At 31.5% G+C, this 26,232-nt stretch overlaps 2 protein-coding genes across 3 annotated transcripts in view; both read left to right on the forward strand.

Moving 5' to 3' along the window:
• Positions 1-26,232, forward strand: part of LOC142358564 (uncharacterized) — a 319,087-nt gene that overhangs the window by 66,021 nt on the left and 226,834 nt on the right. The gene's annotated exons all lie outside the window — the stretch shown is intronic.
• Positions 458-24,526, forward strand: LOC142335213 (uncharacterized). The gene is made up of 2 exons (XM_075383605.1): positions 458-1,907; positions 23,903-24,526. The coding sequence occupies exons 1-2, from the start codon at positions 1,386-1,388 to the stop codon at positions 24,074-24,076; spliced, it is 696 nt and encodes a 231-aa protein (XP_075239720.1). The 5' UTR covers positions 458-1,385; the 3' UTR covers positions 24,077-24,526.

Genomic DNA, 26,232 nt, shown 5'->3' on the forward strand with positions numbered 1-26,232 from the left:
ACATTTTTTTGCCAAAAGATGTCAATCTTTCAGGTTATGATTTGGGCGCGAGTAGGAGTGATGGTGGTACAATTTCAAGAATAATAAGTTTTTAACTAACAGATCAAGTTTGACTGTAGAATACATGCCACAGCTTTTTTCTGTGAGTTTTCAATTAGCGTTAAGTCTGTTTTGTATGGCTTCCAAAGTGATGATCCGTAGCTCACAATTGCTACTATGTAGCTTTAGTAGTCTAATTTCTTGTAAAAGATTTCTGTCAAGTCGTTCCGACAAGTGCATTGATTCCGACAAGTTTGAAGTCATCAGGGTAACCGAAATTTTAACGGATAACTGTTTTTGACAAGTCGTTGACAAAATTAAAGAATTGGAGGCCCAAGCGTAGAGCCTTGGGTCTCTACTAAATAATGGTACTATCTTAATCGTTGATCTTGGGTTGCTTGCTGTTGATTTTATTTTGCTTGTTCTAATTTTTTGTAGGAAAGGTTGTTTCTGGAAATTAAGTATTTGGTGAAGTGTTCACTTGGTGAAGTGTGAACGCGAGGTTTGTGTGTAACAAGGTATGCGTGGGTAGGCAAGGTGTTTCTTGCTCTTGATTCTCTAATACAAAGTAAACAGTCAGAAGTTATTATCTGTTAATAAGTCAACAAATGAAATTAATGGCCCAGAATTGCCGAGGGACTTTGTGCCTGGACATGCCCCGAAGCATGGCGGTATAATGCCCTAGCGAACCAGGATGTCTTGTATAGTATAGTTCTAAAAGGTAGTACTGCCTCTGTTAAGAAAGGTGTACTATGATTACATCGATAATCAGCATATTGTAGCAGAAAAATTATTGCAGTTGTGCTTCAAGACAACTTTCTGGTTTGAGTTGTTTACTTCTGACGATTTATTATTGACTCGAAAGACGAGGGTTGCTAAACTTCAGCCACTATGCTAGGGAACGAAGCCACAAATGTTTATTGATATTGGATTTTCTTAGAGCAGATGCGATTCTATGACTTACATAAATTGGTTAAGTTGAACGGGATTTTGATAGTTTTTTCATAGGCTTCACTCTCTACGTAAATGTTTCTCTCAAATGTTTCATATTTAATTCTTTGTTCGTCTTCAATTATTCCATTTTCATCTCGCTCATGATTACAGCTTTTATTTGGTTTTGACATCTTAATGCCCTAATTGAACTACTAATACTCATAAAAATCCAGTCACAGCTGCTTTCATACTTTGCTTAGCTTACAGTTGATAATAGATAGCGCACGGATAAATTATCGACTTGTAGCCGGAAAAAATGCGCCAGTTTTTTTTTAGTGCACCTTCATTTAAACGTCTGCTCGGACGTTTTTCCTTTATTAAACATTTCTCCAATTGCCGGAAAATTCTGAAGCATGAAATTAAAAACAGTCAAGAGCCTGTGTTGCAGTACTTGCTATTCAAAACATCCGATAACAGATCTGAAAAGATGCAGCTTGTGTCAAGTAGCCATCTACTGTAGTCGAGGATGCCAAAAAGGTGATTGGCCAAAACATAAGCTTCACTGTAAGGATCTCAAAGCATTCGTTGCCACTTCCGCTAAAGAGGAGGAACGGATTACGAAAATTGAAGACGTTGAATATAGAGAGCAACTTATTAAAGAAAAGCAGATAATGAGCGAATGGGTTGAAAAAACGGATTTTCCAGAAGAATGGAAGATTAGGCAATGGCTGTCATTAGCCCTTGATCAAGATCCGAATTTTATTTATGCGCTTGGTAGTTTTGGAAGTAAAAATGATCAGCTGTTGATGTTCAATTACAATTACGCGAGAGCTATCTATGAGGGATACGTTGATGTGTATTGTGAGGAACCGATAGTGCACTTCGGTCGATTGAGACAGATTGGATGGAAAATTTGGGATGAGTTGGGATTCAAGGTGAGAGGAAATTGCCATTACCTCAGTTGCAGTTATGGAAACTATGATGCCCTATGAACGAATTGTTCTTGATTAGTTATTGAGCAAACAATACATGCAGCAAAACGTAAATTATCGTTGATTTTTCTAACCTTTTAAATATCGGTGAGTACTTTTTTAAATGCTGCTAAGGCGTCATCTAGAAGACCAGTTAGCAATTGGCGGACACTTTATTTGAGCAAATGATGATACGTCGTCAAAATAAGAGAATTGCTATTTTTAATGCAGTCTGCTAGGTTGTTGTATTTAACATAATAGAGGGACCAGCATAGGCGCTCGTCGAACACTACAGATAACTTTTGAATTTAGATAGATCATAATGTATTGTAGATCATAATGTATAGATTTTAATGTATTGTTTCGTGATTGCAAGACAGTTTACATTTGAAGTTAAGTTTCTGGGTCTTCCCCAATATAGAATCCTAAGCTTAGTGGTCTTATAACGTATAATCCCACTCCGTTTTTATAGGGGCTGTAACGGGAAAGACTCAAGTTTCAGTGAAAACTGCATAATTGAAGGTTTACTTTTTAATAGATTTTAATAGCAAGTGTTTTTTATTGCAAAAAATGATTCGTGGGTTAAATTTGCATTGTCCATGAAATTGTATCATTATTCTGCTTCCCCAAAGAGAGTGAAAAAGCGAGTAGGTTTTGAGCGTGATTTTCAAAAATTATCTGTAAAGTGGAGTGAGCAATTAGTGTTTTGAGAACAGTAGTAGATAAAACAAGGAAACCAACCACCAGTAAAATTTGTCCCTTTCTCCTAACGCTAATCGCGCATGTCGAATAGGGCCAAATTTTACTGCTTGTTGGTTTCCTTGTTTTATCTACTACTATACATTCTCTCTATATTCGATCAAAAATCAATCAGAAATCAATTAAAATCAAAAATAAAACAAAAAATAAAAAATCAAAGCAAAATTTACATTTCACTCTTTAAGAGCGATTCACTCTTATTCGGAGTGATCCCCCAGTAGAAAGATCGCTCTTTTTCGCTCTTAAAGGGTGATTCCCTCTTTTTTGATATTTTTTATTTTTTTTTATACTTTTATTTCAAATTATCTATACTCTTCAATAAATTTATATTTTCTTTTACTTTTTCTATATTTAACCCATTATTAATAAGAAATGATACAAAATTATAATATTTACACGAACAACTTTCTTCTGTTTGGACAATAACTAAAGGACTTACAGCTCTAGGACTTGGTCTTTTATCTGATAAGCTTCTACTAAATCCTCTAGTTAATTCTACATCAGGATGTTGTTTCTTTACATGAGCCCGTATCCCATCATATCACAAGAGAAGCACAATATGGACAATTAACTTTAGTTGAAGTACAACTTCTACATGTATACTTACTCTCATCAAAATCAGGTAGTGGTTTTACATAATTACATTTATTGCAACTTCTAATTAAGACTTCCGGCTTAAAGTTAGGGTTAGGGTTAAGGTTAGGGTTAGGGCTAGAGTTAGGGTTAGGGTTAGGATCTGAGTTAGAGTTAGAGTCATAGATAGAACTAGAACCAGAACTAGAACTAGAGCTAGAACTAGAACTAGATTCATTTTTTAAAGAACAACCCCATGGAGAAAAATTATTAGCACAAATACCACTTAGTATTATATTACCACACATACATTTATCAGTTTTATCTTTATGACATGATTCATAATGATATTTTAAAACGTTAATGTTTCCATATTTATAGTTACACTCTAAACATTTTAAAAGCATTTATAATAGGGTAAACTTTAATATTTACCTAATCATTTCGCGGGGTAATATTTAACCATGATTTCAATTAAATCTTTTGTATTATCTTTAGATGTGATACACTGCTAAATATTTATTTCCTAACGTATTGAGTGTATTAGTTTTACATCTCTTATCTAAAATCAATTCAAGGTCTAATTCTTTTTTTTATCTCTAACAAAGTTTATAATCTCTTCTCTAAATTCTTCATTATTTCCATATAGTCTGGTTAAGAACTTTCCTCCCTTTCTATTCAAAATTCCCATCTCTTCATTGACGAAGTCACAGCTACACTGATTTATATATTCTTCTTGTATTGTATTTCGTAGATTAGTGAACGAGCTTTGCTCGTGGTTCTCCCAGCTACTTCCTAGATTGGGCTTTGCCCATGTTTCACCATTGGTATAACCACTTGGCTTGCCACGGACTTCGTCCGTTGGATAACCACAGACGGAGTCTGTTCGCAGATCATTATCCAACTCTTCTCCATATCCAACGTTAACTAATGTATTTACTCTACTCAACATTGTGCTTGCTCCCATTGCTACACTCCCAGCATTTCTTGATATTATATTGGGATAAATATAACTAAATATAATTGAACCTGAGCTTATAATTCCACCAATAGTTGATAAACTTTTTACACCCTTTCCCATAATCATCTCTTTCGTTAAAACATCATTCTGTATTTTAATATTATTTAATTTAAGAAGTTAATTAAAATAGAATATATAGTTATCGTGATTAATAACATTTCTGTCTGTTGCATTTATCATGAGTGGTTTCATATATGCTATAAGTTTATTTATATCTTCTCTTTCTAATTCATCTTTTAAACTAAGAGCTTTTAAATCAAGGAAACCAACTCTTGAATCATATATCATTGTTCTATTACTATTAATAATAATAAACGTTTTTCCTTCTTATTATATTTAATTATACCATAACGAAGATCATCTGACATTCCATCTGTACGATTATAATGGTTACTATTTAGCTCACTAATTATTTTACTAAAGTTATGTTCGCATTTATATATCTCATTAAAGTTTTTAAATAGATCAGGCCCATTATAAGTTGTTAAATAAATAGTATCTCAACTTTCCGTATTAATTGCCGTATTAATTATTGCCGTATTCTTGCCGTATTAATTATTTGAGCTGGTTTATGACACATTACAATCATTTGAATATTATAATGTCTACCTTCAGTAAAATAATAAGCTATATCCTTATTTAACCTATCAACCATATCATCAAGTACTATTACACAATTTTGAAATTTATGCATATTATTTTTTGTGATCATATTTATATCATATTTATTAAACCCAGTATAAAACTTATTAGACTCAGGATCTGTCCAGTCTCTGTCATCTTTACACACTATAACTATATTTTTAGCTTGGTCTTGGTTTTGGTCTTGGTTTTGGACTGAGTATAATTTTAAGTATTGTCTAATAAAATTTCCCTGTACCAGTTCCCTGTACCAGTTCCACCATAAACAATTGTATGTAATAGTGACTTTTCATATTCAAATCTAACTAGATTCCTATTCATAAATCCACCAAAGCTTTCTTCTAGTTTTGTATTTTTACTTGGTATTGAATCATATATAACAAATTCCAATTATAATAATAAGAAAAAAAGTATACCGCCTTTATCCATTTTTATATATAAAATTTATTATATAAAAATGCTTATCCTAACTTTTGAGGAATTCAATAATAAATTTAATATTGATAATATTGCTATGAGTGATATCAGAATAAAGGATATAGGTAAAGATATAAGTCTAACACCAATTGAAATAGTAATGAGATGAGACTCCAGATAGTATCCGTGAAACGGCTTTACCGATCGGGGAACCTAACTTCAACATTATTGTGAATCTACATCCAACTGATGTTACACATTGGGTTTGAGAAGGTGGTCCTGTGTATTACTTTGATAGTTTTGGTGTTGAGACCCCACCATTATTTTTTAGAAGAATATGTTGATCTAGGCTCTAATGAGAGAATACAACAATATGATGAATCTTATTGTGGAGCTTATTGTTTATACATGATCTATCTTATTGATAGAGGATTTAGAATTAAAAGTGCTTTGAATATTCTAGTTAATCAATGTAAATATCCAGGAATATATAATGAGTGTTTTTGTTTAGGTTGTAATGTTAATGATAAATATGATGATAATGATAATGATAATGTTAATGTTAATGTTAATGTTAATGTTAATGATAATGATCTACGAAGTAGCTTTGCTAATAATGTTAATGATAATGATAATGTTAATGATAATGATAATGTTAAGGATAAAGATAATGTTAATGATAATGTTAGTGATGATGATCTACGAAGTAGCTTTGCTAATAATGATAATGTTAATGATAATGTTTATGATAATTTAGATGTATAATATTTGGTCCTAGTGAATGTGGTAAGACATTCTTATTAAAAAAACTAATTCTAGCTAGTATATATTTTGATAAGCTATACATCATTGGACCTACTGGTGATCAATACAAGGGATTAGAAAGTTATAATCGACGAAGTCGCAACTCTGTTGACGATAAAGCAATTATAGAATTTATTAATGATATAAAAGATTTACCGTCTCCCGATAAACAACCCAAAGACTTTAAGAAACTAATGATATTCGATGATGTTAGAGCCAAAGAACCAGTTATTAATGAATACTTTTGTAGAGGTAGACATAATAATTGCAATATCATATATCTTAATCAAAGCCTGTTCTCTCTGGATAGACAGTGTTAGAGAGAATTGTAATCTATTTATTTTATTTGAACAAAGAGGTAAAGTCCTCATATCTATATATCAAGATTTCTTTGATAATGTTGAACTTAGTTATAATGATTTTGCTATTTTTGTAATAAGGTATGGAAAGAGCCTTATAATTATATTGTCATTGATATAACTAAAAAGTAAAAATATTAATGGTAAACTAAGAATTAATTGGGATCGGAGAGTTTTGTTGTTTAGTTTGAGTTTAAGTTTATATCTACACCAGATGGACCTTTGGTCAGCTGACTACGTCAGATCAACGAAGTTGCTGACTACGCCAGATGTAAAGTAAAACTTAATACATCACCATTAAAGTCGATAGGTCTTCCATGCTCATCTTTAATATGAAACTCTATATATTCTATTCTATCTTTAGTTTTATTTTGATATAAGATATTAGTTGGTATAATATTTATTAGATAGCCTGGTGGTTCTGTTAGAGTAAAAGTATATAGTACGTCTGTGTTATTCCCATTATCTTTAACGCCAGATATCACATTACAATGAATGTTAATAGTTCTAAAACCCATAATATCAACAATTTTCTGAGATGTATATTCGCCTTGTTCATAAGATATGAGTTGGTATAATATTTATCAAGTAACCTTGTGGTTCTGTTAGATTAAAGGTATATAGTATGTCTGTATCTATACCATTATCTTTAGCTCCAGATATAATATTGCAATGAATATAAATAGTACTAAAACCCATAATATCAATAATTTTCTGAGATTTATATCTACCTTTTTTATAAATTATTTTTTCTAAATCCTAGTAATGAGGCTAGTGAGTTTTCTATATCAAAGCTGAGTGCACCTTGTTTTACTTCCATTAAACTTTTCATTGTATTCTTATCAGATTCTATTATAACATTACCATTAGTTTCTTCTTTTATTAATTCTGCTATTTCGAATAATTCATATGCTCTTGGTATAATAGCTAAAATACGGGTATCTGACCATGTTGGGGAACCAGGGCCGTAGGCCCCTTCACCCTTGATATCATATATGAATTGATTGTTCCTTCTATTCACATTAAACACCGAATTATAAACAGATAATCTAATTAAACCTAATTTTGATGAGTTAAGTATGGGTTCACTAAAGTTAAACTTTTCTGTTGGTTTTATCATTCTAAAGTTAAGTGTATGCTCTTCTTTAGTTTTAGTTGAAGCTTCATGTATTTTTTGTAGTTCCCTTAAGATTAAATTGTCTGTCATTATTTATCTAATAAAAATGGATTTTAATTTGGATACAACTTATGGTTATAATAATGATATACACAAAAGTAAGATTATAAAATATAAACCAAATAATCTGGCAACAATGAATACAATCAATACTAATATTAATATCATACTCAATAGAGAAGAGAATCATTTAATTTTACATGATTCATATCTAGAGATAGAGTTTGTTGTATCAGATGATGCTGGTGGTGTATTTGCTAATGATGCTAATATCAGATTAATTAATTATGGTATGATGGAATTATTTAGTTCAATTAAGCTTGAAACTAGTGGTGGTAGGACTATTGAATATATAGATCATTGTCATCCTAATCTATTGATGTATAAGTTATTAACTAGTACTGGTGATGAATATGAGAGTGGTTTTATTAGAAATCAGGGTAATAGAGATAGTCAACTTAAAGGTGACCATATTGCTGCACAACGAGGTCATATGTATATGATGATTAAGATGAGTGATCTATTTGGTTTCGTAAACGATTTAGAAAAGATTATATATGGTTTAGGATTTAAACTAATATTAAAAAGAAATAATAATGATAGAGCTCTATTTAGAGTTAATGCTAATCCTGGTGCAGTTGCTAATGATGGTAATATAGAAATTAGAGATATATCATGGTGTGTGCCCAGTATTGATCCTAGTAATGACAATAGAATTATTGTGCAAAAGGGTTTAAGTAAAAAGAATAATGTAGACTCTTGTTTGATCTAGGTATGGAAATTGGGATGGAAAGACCACAATATATAATAGTTGGTTTTGAAAATAATAATGTTAATGAACAAACTCATGATGCAAGTACATTTGATGTAATGAATGTTACTGAATGTTATAGTAAGATTGGTAGTGAGTTTTATCCCGAGGATAGAATGAATATTAATTATGGTACCAATAATTATAATGAGGCTTTTAAAGAGATTGTTAGCTTTAATAAAGATTATAATGGGCTACCACATAATATAAAACCATATATAAATCATAGAACATTCAAAGTAGTTATAGAATATATGTATTTGATAATAGATATCGAAGTGATCATATAGGTCCACAACCAATTCAACTTAATTTTAAATTTAGTGCGGCAGTTGCAGATGTTATATGTCATGCATTAGTATTAACTAAAGGTTATTAGTGTGAATAGTGATGGTAATAAGATGGTTGATATTATATCATAATTATAGTTTTAGTCATTGTTATAGCCATAGTTATAGTGAAACATGTACGAAGCAGTTCCTGATTAGCAAAGCTACTTCGTAGATGATTATAATTATCTACGAAGCAGTTCCTGATAACTTTTTCTTACTTGTCTTAACCAAACCCCTAGCATAAATAATATCTAGTTTCTTTTTATTCTCTAGAGATAAGCCTCCAGCTTCAAGCTTAATCTTAGCCTTGGGCCTAACCTTAGGCTTCGAGTTTCGCTCGAGGGTGGAACCCGTAGACTTAGGCTGAATAACAACAAAAGGATTATACTTTTTAACTTCCATTATTTTTTATATATAGAAATGAGTCTTTTACAGAAATTTAAAACTAATTCATATTGTGTTGGTGGCAGACATTATAGTGGTAACAATAATATAAATGGAGCTATTACTTCAAAAGGTACTAAAATGTTAAGGGGTAATTGTGTTAAGTGTAAGAGAAATAAGTCAATGACTGTTAGTGATGCAACAATAGAAGCAGAGGGATTGAAAGATTTCTTTAAAAGTGTTGGTAGGGCTACAGTTAACTTTGGAAAGAAGGTTGCCAACAATCCAGCAAGAGCATTAGAAATAGCAAGTAAAATAGGAAGTGCAGCTGCATCTAGAGACCCTAGAGCTGCTTTATCAGCCACACCCGATTTAATTAAATTTGCAACTACTGGTGAAGGTATAAAGGTAATACAAAAAGGAAGAGGGTTATACTTAGGTACTAAGAAGAGATAATTATTTGATTGTAAATATGATTAAATTTATGATTATGTTTACATTTATGTTTATGATTATGATTATTTTTTATTTATGATTATGATTATGATTATATTTATATTATGTTTATGATTATTGATAAATTTTAATACTAATATTATTTTTACTAAATACATTATTATAGCTAAACACTAACAACTTTAAATTAAAAAAACACTCAGCTTGTTTTTCTTGTTCTTCTTATAATCCTCATATAGCTTAACTAATTCATTATACTCATCATTATCTATTTTGTTATCATTCATTGATTTAGTGTATAGTTTATTAAACTTGTCGCTAAACTGTTTACTTAAAATATACATTTGTGATTACTTTATAATTTTATTTCCTATTTTAGTATTAATTGTTTTTGATAATGAACCACAAACAGTCGCTGTAGCAAAAGCTGTTGGTATAGAATAAGGTAATCCTATACCTGTTAATGCAACTGATGTTGATGTTGCAGTTGTTGCTATAGATAATTATACTATTTCTGTTATCTCAGCTACGTTAATATAACTCTTATCAACTTAACTTCTTATTATAGCTATCAGTTTCAGTTTCATAATAATTTCTAATATCTTTTATAATGTTAATATTGTTGTTAAATTTATTATTAGCTGGAATCTTTTCGTTTATGTATTGTTCATTAACGGTTGACAAGTTGGGATATAGTAATCTCTCACTCGGTGCTGTTGGGTTAGTCATAGTTTCGGTTATTTTAATTAATAAAAATTCTTTCTATTTCTTTCGTTATATCTTCTTGTTTAAAACCATAATGCTTCTCTAGTCTTTCTTGTTCTTTATTATCAACTAACGTACTTCGTAAAAGTTTAGCATTTATATATTGTACTATTGTCCTTTTATTCTTTAAAAGGGGTTCATCTATAAAAGAATTAGTCTTTTTATTAACTTCTTTAAATTCTTTTAGCCCAGTAGTAAACATTTCATCTAGTTGTATGTTAGTGATATTCTGATTAAACTTATTTTTATCAAATTCTTGTTTTAATTGATTATATTTAGAGATAGTATCAGCAGCAACTTTATTACAAAACTTAACAGTATTTGTGACTTCATGTGTTGATTCAATAAACTCCTTAATTAGTTCGTCATTAACTTGTGTTTCATTTAGTTGTAATGTTTTAGTTGTGACTTTATCAAATTCACCTTTTCTTAGTTGAGTTGTTTCTACGTAAAATGTCTATTTTATTAGAGGATAATAAGTTATTGTCACAATACTCTTTATTAACAACATCTTTTTTATCTATTGGAGGATGAGCATTTGTAATTTTATAGGTATCCTTCATATCAATATTATCATTATCTTCTAGGAATAACCCACGAGCCTTACTTAGTGTTAAGTTGTTTGTTGATGTTGATCCGAGAAGTGGGTTCCCCGATGGATGTTTCGCTTGGTTAAATCTATTTCTTGTCATCTTTGTATTTGTTTACAGTAAGAAATATGTCTAATGATTCTAAAACCTTATTATTAGATTCAAAATCAAACTCGGATTTTAATAATTCCTGTTCGTAATATTTAGCTTCTATTATCTCACCATTAATATCTTCTATTTTATATGTTGTTGGTTGGGTTTTTAGAACTTCATTAACTTTAAACAATTCTCTATTCCAATTAGAAGTGTATGCCTTAGAGAAGATATTACGTTTATCTGCATTTCTAACTTAATCACCAACTTTAAATTTTGGTGTTGCTTTGGTAGAATTAATCTGCAAAGCAGTTTCACTGATACCGTATTTAACTTTATCAGGATTATTAGAAGCGTCAACTGGTGTCATATTAATTGTTGAGTGAATGTTATTGTTATATGTTACAACAGCATCGTTTAGTATATTTACCCAATTACCATCGCCATTGATGAACATAGGTTTATTTATTGTCATAATGTTCTATTGATTCTCTCTATGAATACAGCATTTAAATCACTATAAGTAGAATATAGTTTTGTTTCATATTCTTTAAGTAAAGATTTAAATGTATTATTGTAAAACTCGCTACCTCTATCTACCCATAACTTTTCTGGTTTTCTAGGTTCAGAGCCACCTTGTGGATGTTCACTTAATACTATTTTAAAACCATTAGCTATAGATAAACCAGATTCATTCTTCAATGGAATAGCCCATGCATATTTTGTGAATATATCTATAACAGTGAATATAAACTTATAATTAGTATTGTATTTACTTAGAGATGACTTATCAATTAAATCAGCTGACCATGTTTCATCTTTATATAATGGTATTATTCTTTCTCTTCTAAACTTTGTTATTTGAGGACTGAATACTTCTTTAGCTAGTAATTGTTGTTTAGTTTTAATTGTGTCTTGTTTACTTGTGGGTATAGTCATCTTCGATGCGGGTTCCCTGATGGACGTAGTCATAGCTTTGCTCATCTGTGAAACAGCTTCCTTGATCTGCGAAGCAGGTTCCCTGATAGATTTGTTCATTTTTGTTTATTTACCATAGTTAAAAACAAAATTATCTAGTTGCTCTTGGTTAATAATATTCATAGATAATAGTTGCTTAGATATATCTAGCATTTCATCATATAATCCATCATGACCAGCTTTTGTTTCTAGTATTAATAATTCTAGTCCTTCTACTAAACCATTGACGAAGTCACAGCTACGCTGATTTAAATGGCAACTTCGTTGATTATTTGGGTTAGGGTTGCTATTTAAACCCCTGCCAAATTCATCATCTTTTACCCCGATTATACGTTTTATTGTTCTATATCTAGCGCTTTTCTTATCCCCTTTTCCTAAATCATATCTAATATCCTTTAAAAACCATTTACTTTTGTTTTCATCTTCCTCGATTTCACCATGTTTTATATTAGGGTTAGTAAGAAAGTTTATAAACTCATCTGACAATTCATATATATTATCTTTAATTATAAATGAATTTTCTTGGTAAATTAGTTTAACACCGTTCATTTCAAATTCACCAATATCTAAATTTACGATTTTTAACTTTAATTGGGGATTAGATTGAACTGACATTAAATTAGTAATTTGAGCCGTGTCTTTATCTACTAAGGTTGCTGGTTTATCTCGAGCTTTCTCTACAGCTTTGTCGTTGGACTTCACCAATGCTTCACCATTGGACTTCATTAATGCTTCATTAAACTGGGAACCAGCTTGCTGGATCATCTTAGTTTGTTTATCTAACTCTTGATTTTGCCAATCTATTGCTCTCAATGTTTGTTCACTTAATGCTAGATTGTGTTCATTATGAGCTAGCCACGTTTCATTGTTTGCATTTAGTGTTTTGGTTAAAGGATCAAATAACTCTTCTATTTCACCATAATATTCCTGTTGTTTTAATTTATCTTCTAATCTATTTCTTCTGTTTTGTTTTTCTAGATTAATTAATTCTATAAGTGTTTCTAGTTTATTCGTTTTTTATAATTATAATAAATCATTATATAGTGTAATGGCGGCAAGGATTAACTTTCTATCATCATTGATGGTTAATTCTTTAATATTATCTATGAACGATTCTAATGATTCTTTACTTACATCTAACCCTAATTTTATTAATAGCTCTATTGGAGTAGTATTAATCAGGGAACCTGCTGCGCAGATCTTTTTTATCAAATCTCTTTTCAATAGATATAGATTCTCATCATGAGGATAATTTTTTATATTGTTTACATAAAACCTTTTATCATCAAATATATTTAAACTAATCTTACTTGTTTTTGTTGTTGTCATGTCATCGCCAACTTTTTTTATTCTGCATTCATCTGCTGTTCTCTGTGTATTATTCTTTAATGCATCATAATAATCTATGTGCCTAGCATTATTATGCTTCTTTATTCCTTTTTCTTTAGTGTTTTTAGGATAATTTTTGAAGCTATGTTTTGGGGGACAATGCTATAAATTCCTCAATAATCCTACTCCCCAGCTCGTGCTTAAACTTGCCGGGGACTTTATTATTAGTGTTTATAGGTATGTCTAGATTACTTAAGTCCATATGGTCATCACTAACTTTACCTTCACTATAACTTAATACGAAACTGTCCGTATCCATATAGTGAAGTCTTAGATCTTTGAGGGATGGTTGTAGAATATTATAGAATACATCAAACATATGTAATTTGCTAAGTTCGAGTATTGTTACTCCTACATATACAGGTGAGCTATATTCTATTTTTTTCTTTTTATATTCTATTTGGCTATAATCTCTATATCTAGTTATATTCTTAAATGTTGGTTTACTTACACTTTTCATTATCTTTTCTTCATCATGCAGGAACTTGCTTTGAAAGAAGTGTAGAGGATTCATGCACATTCTTCCATATAATGAGTTATTCATTAATTTCCTTACATCCTTTTCTGCTTCAGTTTTAGCTGTTGCTCTTTTATTTGTATTGTTTTGTATATAATCTCTACATATATAATCTTGTTTAAATTTAATTACTCTGTATTTTTGTTACTTTTACTCCCATCTTAACATAGAACTTTAACATCCTATAATGAACCATATATTCTGTTTTGGTCTAAGATTAATTTCTCTGATCTTGCCTTGCCCCCATCTCTTTCGCTGTAACCTAATTCTTTATCATTTATCTTTCTCTTATTAGGCATTAGTGCTAACTGTTCTGTTCTCTCTTTACATTCATTAGTATAATCAATATCACAAACTATATAGTAACCATGATCACTATCATCTGGAGTATTCAATATTACATCGAGGAACCCGCTTCGTGGATCTAGAGTAGTAGTAGTAATAAACTCAAAATCCTTATAAGGTAACTTTTGCATCATTGCATAACCATATAGGTTGTTTGCGTCTATGTACCATATGGTCTTACCATCACTGTTATCTATATATCTATCACCCATTATTCCACATATACCACCTCTCTTTGCTTCAACAAAATCATCTAGCATTTGTTTATCTTGTAATGTATCTAATGTAACACCGCTTGACATTAACCAACAATCAAAACTATAACCTGGGAGACTTACATAATGTAGTGGGTTGAGCTTGAATTCTTTCCTACTTAGTTTAACATATTCATTCATGCAGTAGTCTAATATTTTCACATCATTCTGTAAATACTCTATAGTTAGATCTTTTCCAGTTTTGTGACTGTTTTCCTTATTAAAGTTATCTACTTGTTGGTAATTTATTATGTAGAGAGGATTTAAAGTCTTCTATTTTTAGATTACCTATAACTTATTGGTAATCATCCAAACCAAAGTATTCATATGGATATAATGTTTTAGTTTTACATCCATATATCTTTGCCATTTGATCTAGAGGCATAGCTAGGAAGTTATAACTATCTAAGAATTTGAGACAACCAATGCTAAACATCTTAGACTTACCAGCAGCTAGTGGTATGTTATCTACTTTTCATTTATCATTATTCTGTTTGAAGAGTTCACTGTATAGTAGGTTGAAGTCATAGCCAGAGCCATTATCGAATATTACTGGATTGAAGTTTTGTTCTTTGTATCTTAGATTACAAATTTTACATGCCGGTCCTCTATATTTACCAGTTTGATGACAGTGATCTCTTACTTTATTAATATTTGTTTTGCTGCAGATATGACAGGTGTTATTGGTTTCATGATATAATTTATCTTCTTCTGTGAATATCATCTTTTCATTATGTTTGAAGTTATTCTCAGTTTCTTTTTCTAATAGATCTCTAGCAAAACTTTTGATGCAACCTAGACCGAAGTAGTGCTTGAAGTTACCTTGCCAGGTGTAACCCACAGCTATTGGAATATGTTCAGCTATTACATTTCTACAGTCATTAGTTGTGACTTCAACAATGCAACGTTCTATATCAGCAGTTATAATATTTTTTATATTCTGACGTTTGTTTTCATTTATAAAAGTAATATGTTTATTCTTAGGACAAACAATCTCTGGTTTGAATGAGTTGTTGCATTCGTGTTTATCATATTTAATTTGTGAGTTAAACCAATAGGTACACCTATCACAATAATAGTATTTAATGTTGTTTTTATTTGGGCGATCTAACAGGGTTTCTATATTTTTTATTAGGGCGCAGTGTTCTATTTGTCCATTACTCCAAACTAGTATTCTTACATCTTTTCTATCTTTATCAAAATCATCCACTTGTTTAAACAATTCTACTTCGCCCCCACCACAAGGTGTGTATACCCAAATATTAATATTATACAATTTCTGTATTCTTATTATATAAGCAAAATCATCTTCATGTTGTTGTCTTGGTTCAATTAGTTTATCTACATATTTACTTTCTCGAGTTGCATGGTGTTGGGCGGGATGTAGCCAAGCAGTTATAGTTAGTTGTATGCAATTGTATTTATAACTACGTATATTTAATATCGATTTAGAGTTTTTGAGATCAGGAGGTAAATCTATATAACTACTAATAGATGCTTTAGTTGGTTCAATGTTTAACTGAATACTTCTTATTCCAAGAAACTCGAAATCATAACCATAACCTTCATATATTACCTTTTCGAAATCTAGCCACCGATTGAAGTCACCATATTCATATATTGCATTATTATTAATATAATCAGTATTGAAAAATATTTTAGTAGTTTTAACTTCTTCTTTGGTTCTCTTATAATCACATTCAGCCGTGATCTTATATTTAAAATTCTTAACTTTTCTGAACTGGTAACAGTTTTTATTTTCTTCTAAAGAGTAATTAGTTGCTTCGTCTATGTCTTCAATGTAATTCCCACCTTTATCGGTAATATAAAATTCTCTCATGTTCTGGCTGGAGTTTATATCAAAGTCTTCTGTGTTTTCTAGATACTTACGATTATGACTATATGAGTGAGTAGTTAGAGCTATTTTATTCCTAAATTCTTCATGACATTCTTTACATTCCTACTTAATTTTAGAGTAGATGCTGTCTTCGGTTTTGGCTTTAGTTTTAATAATATAATCATCTTCATCCCAATTATACACCCTCTCCGAGATTTCTTCTTCAGACTCAACATTTTCTCCAATAGATCCTTATGTTTGAGATCGTATGATTGATGCCTGTATAAACCCTTCTTTGTTTCAAAGGACAAATCACAGACGTCGAAGAAGTTTATGACACTAGTATTAGTTGATTGAGACATGATGTATTTATTTAGGGAAATAATCAAAAAATAATTTTTCGAAAAATAAAAATGAAATGCAAAAAGTGTATAAATAAACCTTTGAGAGAATGTTGTAATAATTGTAAAGAATTAGAATATTCTTGTTATGTATGTAAAAATTGGGTTAAAGTGAAAGATTATATAGAACATTTGGGATATCATTATTCTGATCCTGATCAGTATCTAACATGTATGTGTAATGTTTATAAACATATATCATTATATAGATTTAGAAATAGGAAATGTAGACTATGTATTTATCTTCATAGATATAGATATGGTCATACTAGAAATCAATTCAGAGAGCATGTTTATAAGTATAATATTCAAGAAGACACAGAAAAACACTAATCACTGTGTTTCCACCGATATCAGTGTTTTTGACTGTGCTCTTTTTGTTCGCTTTCTTTCATATTTAGCAACCACTAATAGTACAAGAAGTCAACAAGCTTGGTTTAACATCGCATTACACATCAGTGAAACTGCTTTGCAGATCGAATGAAAAGTGCATGTCGTGCTAAAATGGCCGCCACCATTGACAAAGAAAACCACCACCACTAACAGAATGAAATCAAACACGTGAAAATTTCGAATATATGATGCCCTTAAAAATTACCTAGTAAGGTGAGTATTTTTTAAAATTTTTATTAAATTTTAAATAAATTATACAAAAGATTTCAATTTAATAGAAGGATTTAAATATTACTTTACTTTCAAACAGGTGATTACTTGGGAAAGGATAACTAATTTTAAGTTAAAAATCATGTCAGAATATTCTAGAAAAAAATGTTCTAGATTATTTCTCCATGAGGGGACCTTTATTCTCCACGGCACTTTTTGGCTATTCATCATGAGTTTCACTTCACTACAAAAACTAGCGAAAAATTTTAACAATTTTCGTCATTTGACGAGACTTTAATAACTGGAGCTTTATCATGCACTTCTTTATCTGAAGAAAATCTAAACGAGTTGACTAATTTAACAACTCAAATGATTACATTTTGTAAGGAGAATAAATGCATACCCGACAACACCGCCGAACTTGAAAGTGAGACTGGAAAACGAACTAAAACAGGACTCTTCCAGTTATTCCTCTCCAAGTTCAAGAAGGACCTACTAAGTTACCAGCATCAGGAAACACTGGACAAGTTTGAAGTGAAAGTGCCGGAATATTTATCTTTCCACAATAAACTCAGGAATTCATTCAATATTGGTGAATTTGAGTCTTATCTCACCACAGTCAATAACATGGAGGGAAAGCTGAATCGTTTATATCTACTGACAATTTCTGACAGAGGATACATGTGGGGGAAAGTGAATCAAAATCATCAAGAAAACAATAAGGATATTCCCTGGAAAAAACTACTGAACGATAAAGGATATTCCTACTCTACTGTCCAGAGTTATATCAACTTCTCTCAAGCATATGAAAGCTATCCAAGGATCCTAGTCTCAACAGACTTCTACTCAGAATGGAAAAAGTTCCTAACAATGTTTTTGGCAGAAGGTCAGAAGGATAGCCAGCTACAATCTAGGTGCATGACAGAACTACAATTTTCATAAATGATAAACAAGTGATTGGTTATTGAGAAATATATTTAATATTAATATTGATATTGATATCCCTGCAAATGATACATTAATATTGATATCCTTAGTGTTAATACATTAATATATTCACCTGATTATTAAGAGTTCAGTCAGCTTAATAACTAAAATTAAGTGTTCAAGCATTCTGTAGTTGCACCCTCCCCCACAGTTGCCATTAAGAAAGGTTAACCTTTAAACGCGGTAAAGGCGAGTCAACTTTTTAACAAGACCTCTCAAGACTCGGCTCAAAAAATGTACCCTGGTACATAGAACCACTCAGTTAAACATCATAGATCAATCGTCTCCAAGGGTAAAGTCAAAATTTTTAAAGAAATGTAACGCTCAAAAAATGTACCCTGGTACATAGAATCACTCAGTTAAACATCATAGATCAATCGTCTCCAAGGGTAAAGTCAAATTTTTCTAAGCAATTTTGAGTTATTTTCAGTCCATCCGATTCTATTGAAAAAAACTTTGTGAGATGATTAACCTGATTTATTTCAGTATAGTTTGGCATATTAGATATGAAATTAGGCTTAAAACTAGCTTTGAGAACTTTTGGTTATCAGTGTATGAAATGCATAAATTATACTAGCTATGTACATTTTTTTACACAAAATTGTGCGTGTAATATGTATTTATAGTGTTGAATATAGTAGTAGATAAAACAAGGGAATCAACAAACAGTAAAATTTGGCCCGATTCGACATGCGTGATTAGCGTTAGGAGAAAGGGTCAAGTTTTACTGGTGGTTGATTCCCTTGTTTTATCTACTACTGAGAACAATTTTTCGGTTTTTGAAAACATTTTTTTCACGTGCTGCATTTTGACTTCTATTTTTGCTGTTTTTCCTGATTTTCTTAAGGCTTCAATAAGTCGTAAACTTGTCCTAGTAATGCATTGTTGTTTTTATTGAATTCATCAAAGGGCAGCTAATGGTTTATATGACTTAAACACTTTTTGTTTTAATCAAAGATCATTAGTTTTTTTTTGCATAATTGGGAAAATAACAAGAACTACAGTGTTTCTGTAGTTCTTGTTGTTTTCCTAATTATTGTGATTAACAACTGATCTTTGGCTCTCTGATTAGCGACAAGTCAAAGTTAATGACAAAGTGGTTTTGATCTTTTATGCTATTATTTCATATTTTTCATATTTCCATCTGGTCTTAACGCTTAAAAGATGGCCTCAATGAACTTCTAGTGACCTGAATGACCTTCTAGAGAGCAAATAATCTTGCTCTTTTTTTGTCGATTTTCCACCTAACCCAAATAAAAAAGTTTAATGCTGTTATTTTAGATTAATTGTTTTTTTGTTCTTATCTGGACACCACTAATTATTGACAACGAGTTTTTCTGCCACATTTTGGCTGCATGTTTTACTTGTCTTGATTTCCTTAAGTTTGTTGTACTGTATATGCATTCAAGGACGCGTAGTGTCATTGTTTCTATAGAGTTCTGTTCTTTCGGATTTTATTTTTAATTTTGGTTCTTGAAAAGTGAAGATTATTTTGCGCATATAGGATAACGGGCTTTTTTGACTCATGATTTCGTTTTGCCCGAAAATGATGATAGTCAGTTCTTAGTTAATTCAATTTTTGGGATTGCAACGCGGATCATGTCCTGTAATATGTTTTAATTTGTCGGACAAAAAATGGTTTGCTCATCTCCCCCAGCTCACAGCTTGAAAATCATTTTGTTTGAAATTGTTTTGACTTCCTTAGGCTAGTTTCATTGTTCTCTCATTTCGCCAAACGTTTCAAAGCTGCAAGTGCTGCTGAAAAACACTTGGCGGAATGAGAGAACAATGAAACTAGTCTAAGGAAGTCAAAACAATTCCAAACAAAATGATTATCAAGCTGTGAGCTGGGGGGAGAAAAGCAAAACATTTTTTGTCCGAGGAATTAAAACATATAACAGGGCATGATCCGCGTTGTAATCCAAAAAAATGAATTAACTAAGACCTGACAATCAACATTTTTGGGCAATACAAAATTATGACAGTCAATAAAGCCCGTGATCCTAAATGTAAAAAAAAATCTTGAAAACTGAAAAACTCCCTTTCACTTTCCAAATTCACTTTCCCGGAACCAAAACTAAATTTAATCAGAAAGAAAAGAACTGTGTAGAAACGATGACGCTACGCTTTGAGTACAACAATGCATCCTTGAGTACAACAATCTTAGCAAAATAATTTAGACTCAACACTGTCAGTATCGATTAACAAAATCAAAAATTGAAACGGGATAAAAACCATAAAGCCCAGTTTTCGAAGTCTGTTACTTAAACCTTAGTCTTAATTCCTCTAAAACGAAGTAAGCATTATTTATCATGATCGTTTGATCTTTTTGCAATTTTTTGCTTGACTGATTTTCCACCAGACGTTAGTCAGTTATGCTTATAAATCTTAATTAACTTTTCTAATGCGTATTGGTATTAATTTTAGCTCCTAGCCTGTAATTAAGAAGCAGTTGTATGTCAAACTAAGAAATAACATCAGAATAGTTTGCTTCCTAAAACTGTTTTTTGTACAAAAGTCTTGAGTTTTGCTGTTTTTTCAATCCCAATCGAATTTATATTAATAAATGGCGGGCGTTTTCCGGCAATCTGCTTGGTATGCTTTGTATATAAACTGTCACATTCGCTGAAGAGTAGTAGTTTTAGGAATTTTGCTGAGAGAACTCAGAAAACTTATGGGCCTCCTGTATTTACCTACTTTTTTGTTGCCTGGATTGTATGATGATTCGGATGTAGATTTTTTAAACATCGCGATGAAAACTTTATTCATAACATCAGTTAAGAACCAATATCACTCTATCCAGGGTTGAAAACCAAACTTTGAACCACTCGATTTTAAAGATATTTATCTGTTTGATACTCAAATTACAGAGTGCTTCTAAATGGTCACGGTAGTTGCTTTCTAACTTGTCATTTCTTGTAAGACTTGTTGCATCCCGTCAAATGGGGCAGGCAGGAGTTTGTAAAACGAGTGCGTGGACTCCTTGTAATCAAGATTACGGGAGGCGTGTCATTCCTGAAATCCCAACCCGTTGTCTTTTTCTAATTTATCAGAATTAGGCATTAAGTTTTGCATGAATTATAATGATCGTTTGCATTATGTTGGCATTAATTATAATGATTGTGCCCTTTATAATTTGCATTAATTATAATGCATTAATGCAAAGTTTGCTTTAATCATAATGATCGTGTGCTCTTTTTGCGAATTTTTTCTTGACTGATTTTCCACCAGACATTAGTCAGTTATGCTTATAAATCCTAATAAACATCTCTAATGCTTATTGGTATTGATTTTAACCCCTGTAGCCTGTAATTAAGAAGCAGTTGTATGTCCAACTACGAAATAACATCAGAATAGTTTGCTTCTTAAAACTGTTTTTGTACAAAAGTTTTCTTTTTTGCTGTTTTTTCAATCCCAATCGAGCTTATATTAATCAATAACGGGTGTTTTCCGGCAATCTGCTTGGTATGCTTTGTTTATAAACTGTCACATTCGCTGAAGAATAGTAGTTTTAGGAATTTTGCTGTGAGAACTCAGAGTACTTATGGGCCTCCTGTATTTCCCTACTTTTTTGTTGCCAGGATTGTATGATGATTCGGATGTAGATTTTTTAAACATCGTGATGAAAACTTTTAGTCATAACTTCAGTTAAGAACCAATATCACTCTTTCCAAGGATGAAAACCAAACTTTGAACAACTCGACTTTAAACATAATTATCTGTTTGCTATTCAAATTACAGAGTGCTTCTCCTAAATGGTCTCGGTAGTTGCTTTCTAACTTCTCATTTCTCGTAAGGCTTGGTTGCATCCCGTCAAATGGGTTGGGCAGGAGTTTATAAAGCGAGTGCGTGGACTCCCGGTAATTAAGATTTCTGGACTCTTGTCATTCCTGAAGTCCCAACCCTTTGTCTTTTTCTTTCTAATATATCAGAATTAGGCAGTTGGTTGCAACCTCCAGTTGTTGTTCCAGTTGTTCTACAAAAAATTACAAAAGGCAGTTTCGACTTTAATATCTGATAATTTTTTCTCAAAATGGAATGTGTTGTTATTCTGAATGTGCAGCGCTGAACTACGGCAGTTTTATGCCTTTATTTGACTGGGTAGTGCGCACTGACTATCCGTGTAGGCAGCTTTAGTATTTGTCGGCATTTTTAGTGTTTGTCGGCATTTTTAGTATTTGTCGGCATTTTTAGTATTTGTCAGCATTTTTAGTATTTGTTTTCAAGCGAAGTTTGTAGATATTATTATTTTTATTAGTGCTGGTTTTTTAATAACCGCAAAGCGATAGTTGAGGCTATTATTGGCCTTCTCGTGGTTTTCATTATTTCGGGAAGATTTTTGTTACGACCATATGACGTCACAATCACTTCAAATCGGCTTTTTGTTTTTTTGTTCATGCTATTTCAACTGAATCGCTTGAGTGACGTCATATTTAACTCTTAGTGGGGTGCGTTTTTTTGTTCATTTGCGTGATTAAGTTTTTGGTCACACGGACTTACCTCACTCTCAAAAATGACTTCCTCACTTTGAATATGACTTTTCTTTACTTTAATTCAAAGGCACAAGGTCAAGTGAGAGTGTTTTTCACTCTAATTGAAGGGTACTTGATGGCAGCTATTAGAAGTAGCAATAAGTTAAGTAGATTCTTAATCAAAATATGACATCTGAGCATTTGAACAAAAAGTTTCTTTTTTGGTCTGTTTCTCTTACTATCTGTTTGAGACTGCAGATCTACGAAGCGATTGCGGTTATTTTCTGGCAATCTACCAGCTATGATATGAGATTTCTCGTACTAGCGCTTTTTCGTCTAACCTACGAGTTTTTATGACTTATCGTCCTAGGGTAAAGCCCCAGGGCATTAAGTCATTGAGCAGTTGTTATACTCCCTCATGTTGCTACGACATTTTTGGGGTTGACCCTCGACCAGTCAAGCTGTAATGGTTTCATAGCCGTATTCTATTCTACTTGCTTTCAAATTGATTTCTGCTCACTCGAATTGGAATTCTCGACTTAAGCCACACACTCATTAATATTTTGGAGCCAGAATTTAAACTGATTTTTTGCTTGTGATAATTAATCTCTTTAAATTAACCTTCAATTTTAGACATCACAAAAATTATATAATTTAGGCTTAGCTGCATTAGTGGCTCTTCTGTGGCTACATTTGGTCTCTTTTTTATGTAATTCACTTTTCCGTGATCAATTTTGTGTCTGGCCAATAAAACTTTTATTGACCCATTTATCAATTTTGCATGGCCAAAATTGCTCATCTTCGGAGTTTTATTTTTTTAAATTTGCAAATTAGCTAAGGATTTTGTTAGTTAAAAGCTGTGCATCGGATGTCTTAGGAGCGTTTTTGCCAGCTTTGATCAAAAATTCGTTTCTGGTCTAAATCTTAAATATATATTTTCTAAATTCATGAAGATTGCAATCTGTGTAATGTTGTGCTGATTTGCATTTAAAGGGTATGCAGTTCTATTACTATCTGAATATGCGCATGGTCGTAGACAAGTCACTCTTTAACGATGCTAATCAAGATGGCAACTTGGAGCAGAACAGTTGGATCATTCCTCCAAATTATCTCATGAGCAAAAATGTTGAGTATGTATGGGATAAGGTGGGTGGTTGGCTCGCTTGAAAACCTGCTTACGAAGAAGAATATGTCACTGGAAGATGAAACATCTGTTGTAAAAAAACTGCCTGAAAAGTTATATTTGAAGGATTCCGTGTATGTTTCGAAGCCAGTCTGAAGGTTTTTCACCATAAAACTTTCTGTAGACTATGATCTCGTTCGAGAGCGTTTAAAAGTTTAAAGTTTATTATATTGAGGGTCAGTTGTAAGTTTTAGAGCGAATTCTTCCATTAAATATACATTGTGTTAACTTTTTTTGCGCAAAAACCCAAGTAGTGGCTATTTTGTTTAAAAGTTTGACTATAGGATTGAACTATGAAATTTTCCCATGCATTATGAAATCTAGTTTTATCATTGGTGCTTCATAGGACTTCAATATATAAATTATATCTGATAATTTTTTTAAAACGGAAAAAAAAAGAGCTCTACTATATTTTATTTCTGCAAAAACGGCTCAGAATCGGTTGGGGACCAAATCTTTACTGGTCATTGAGAACACTGCTCACGACAGAAATCTTGAACACATTTTTTATGTAATTGGTAGAACACTTAATTGGGTCTCCGTGCTCGTCCAGGCAAACAGCAAATTTGCCCCAAATGGATGTTGGATTCTTTTTTATAAAGCGATAAGCCAGTCAATCACAGCAGCAAAAAATTGGAATTTATCTGGGTTCTGAAAATTTTTATTTTCTAACATTAAAAAATTTCAAAATTAAAAATGCAGAAACAGTGATCCTAAAACCAGCATAAAAATATCCTTGGTCGAGCTACAGACTAATGTAATAGCAACAATATGGTGGTGGAAAAAATCTTGCAACATTTTCGGCGTTTTCAATTTGTTGATCTATTGAACCTCCAAATATTTGTTGATCTATTTTCTTCAAATAGCGCAATACTCAAGTTCGGGGGTTTCGGGTTGATTTAGAAGTATTTAAAAATACGCTCTTTGATCAACTAAATTAGGGGGTTCACCGTATTGTTTTTGATGTTATCAAATAGCATATTTGTGGAAAATTTATGACCCAAATGGTTGCCAAAATATCATGCACAGGTTGACACCAATCTCCTAACAAACCTGAAGCTCTTGAGTTTTACGGCTTTTATAAAATTTTCTGAAATACATCTATAGTAGATAATACAGAGATAATAAATGAAAGAGAGCTGTTGTCGATCTTTGTTTCCATCACTATGAGATCTGATATGCAATTATTTGTTTACAAGGTATAAATATGGAAAAATTACAATTTATGAGCTTTTTGCTGAAGTTTCCATTTCTCTCATTTGCTTTCTCAAACCAAATGAACAGTTTGAGTATCCTATCCTGTCCTGTATTTGTAAATATGGAAACTATGATCACTGTTGAATAATTTTATCTCTGTTTTCGAGATAAAATCTTGCGAAACATGCACTAAATGAAACTAAAAAAAATCATATTTTGTAAATTTTTAATTATTTGCGACGTTTTGAACTTTTGGTGGCGCATTCTAGTGGTTATATCCAGCCAGAGTTTTCTTCTTTAGAGGTTTAAGATGTTTAGTTGTTTCGGTTAATGAAGCAATGATGAGAAATAATGATAATTTTTTGCAATGATGAGAAATGCATCAGGTCAGAAAGTTTGAAGACTTCGCAAAATTTACAGGTAATTTTTAATCTTCATCCATACTAAAAGAAAACGAAGAAAATTAGTTCTACGTGTTCAATTATGTGGTCGTTGCATATTAGTTCTTGCCGGAAAACGTAAAAAGGTTGTTTAGTGCTTTTTTTGCTTGTTTACCGCTATTTTATCAGAAATATATTTTGATAACAAGATTTCTCGGTTTGCTTGTTGTTGAAAATCTTGACTGATATTAGTGCTTCTCATTTGGTTTTTAACTCTGTCTTTTGTCCACACAAAGATGCCCTTTTGTCCGTACTTCGATAACTGCAAATTCGCTGTTATCTATTGTATACGGTTGTTAACGTTTTTTTCTTGATCATTTTCAGCTGAATTGTGGCACATAACGTTAAATTGATGCTATGATTTGATCTATTATTTAGATTTAGTCTTTTATATTCACTTAACTTACAAAGGTATTTGATTTTGAGAAATTACGAATTAACGATTAAGCGCAAATCTTAAAACAATAGGAAGACAACCTTATCAGATTCAAAGTTATTGATTT

The sequence above is a fragment of the Convolutriloba macropyga genome, chromosome 2 (assembly GCF_964194025.1).
Source record: "Convolutriloba macropyga chromosome 2, txConMacr16.3, whole genome shotgun sequence".
Classification (NCBI taxonomy): domain Eukaryota; kingdom Metazoa; phylum Xenacoelomorpha; order Acoela; family Convolutidae; genus Convolutriloba; species Convolutriloba macropyga.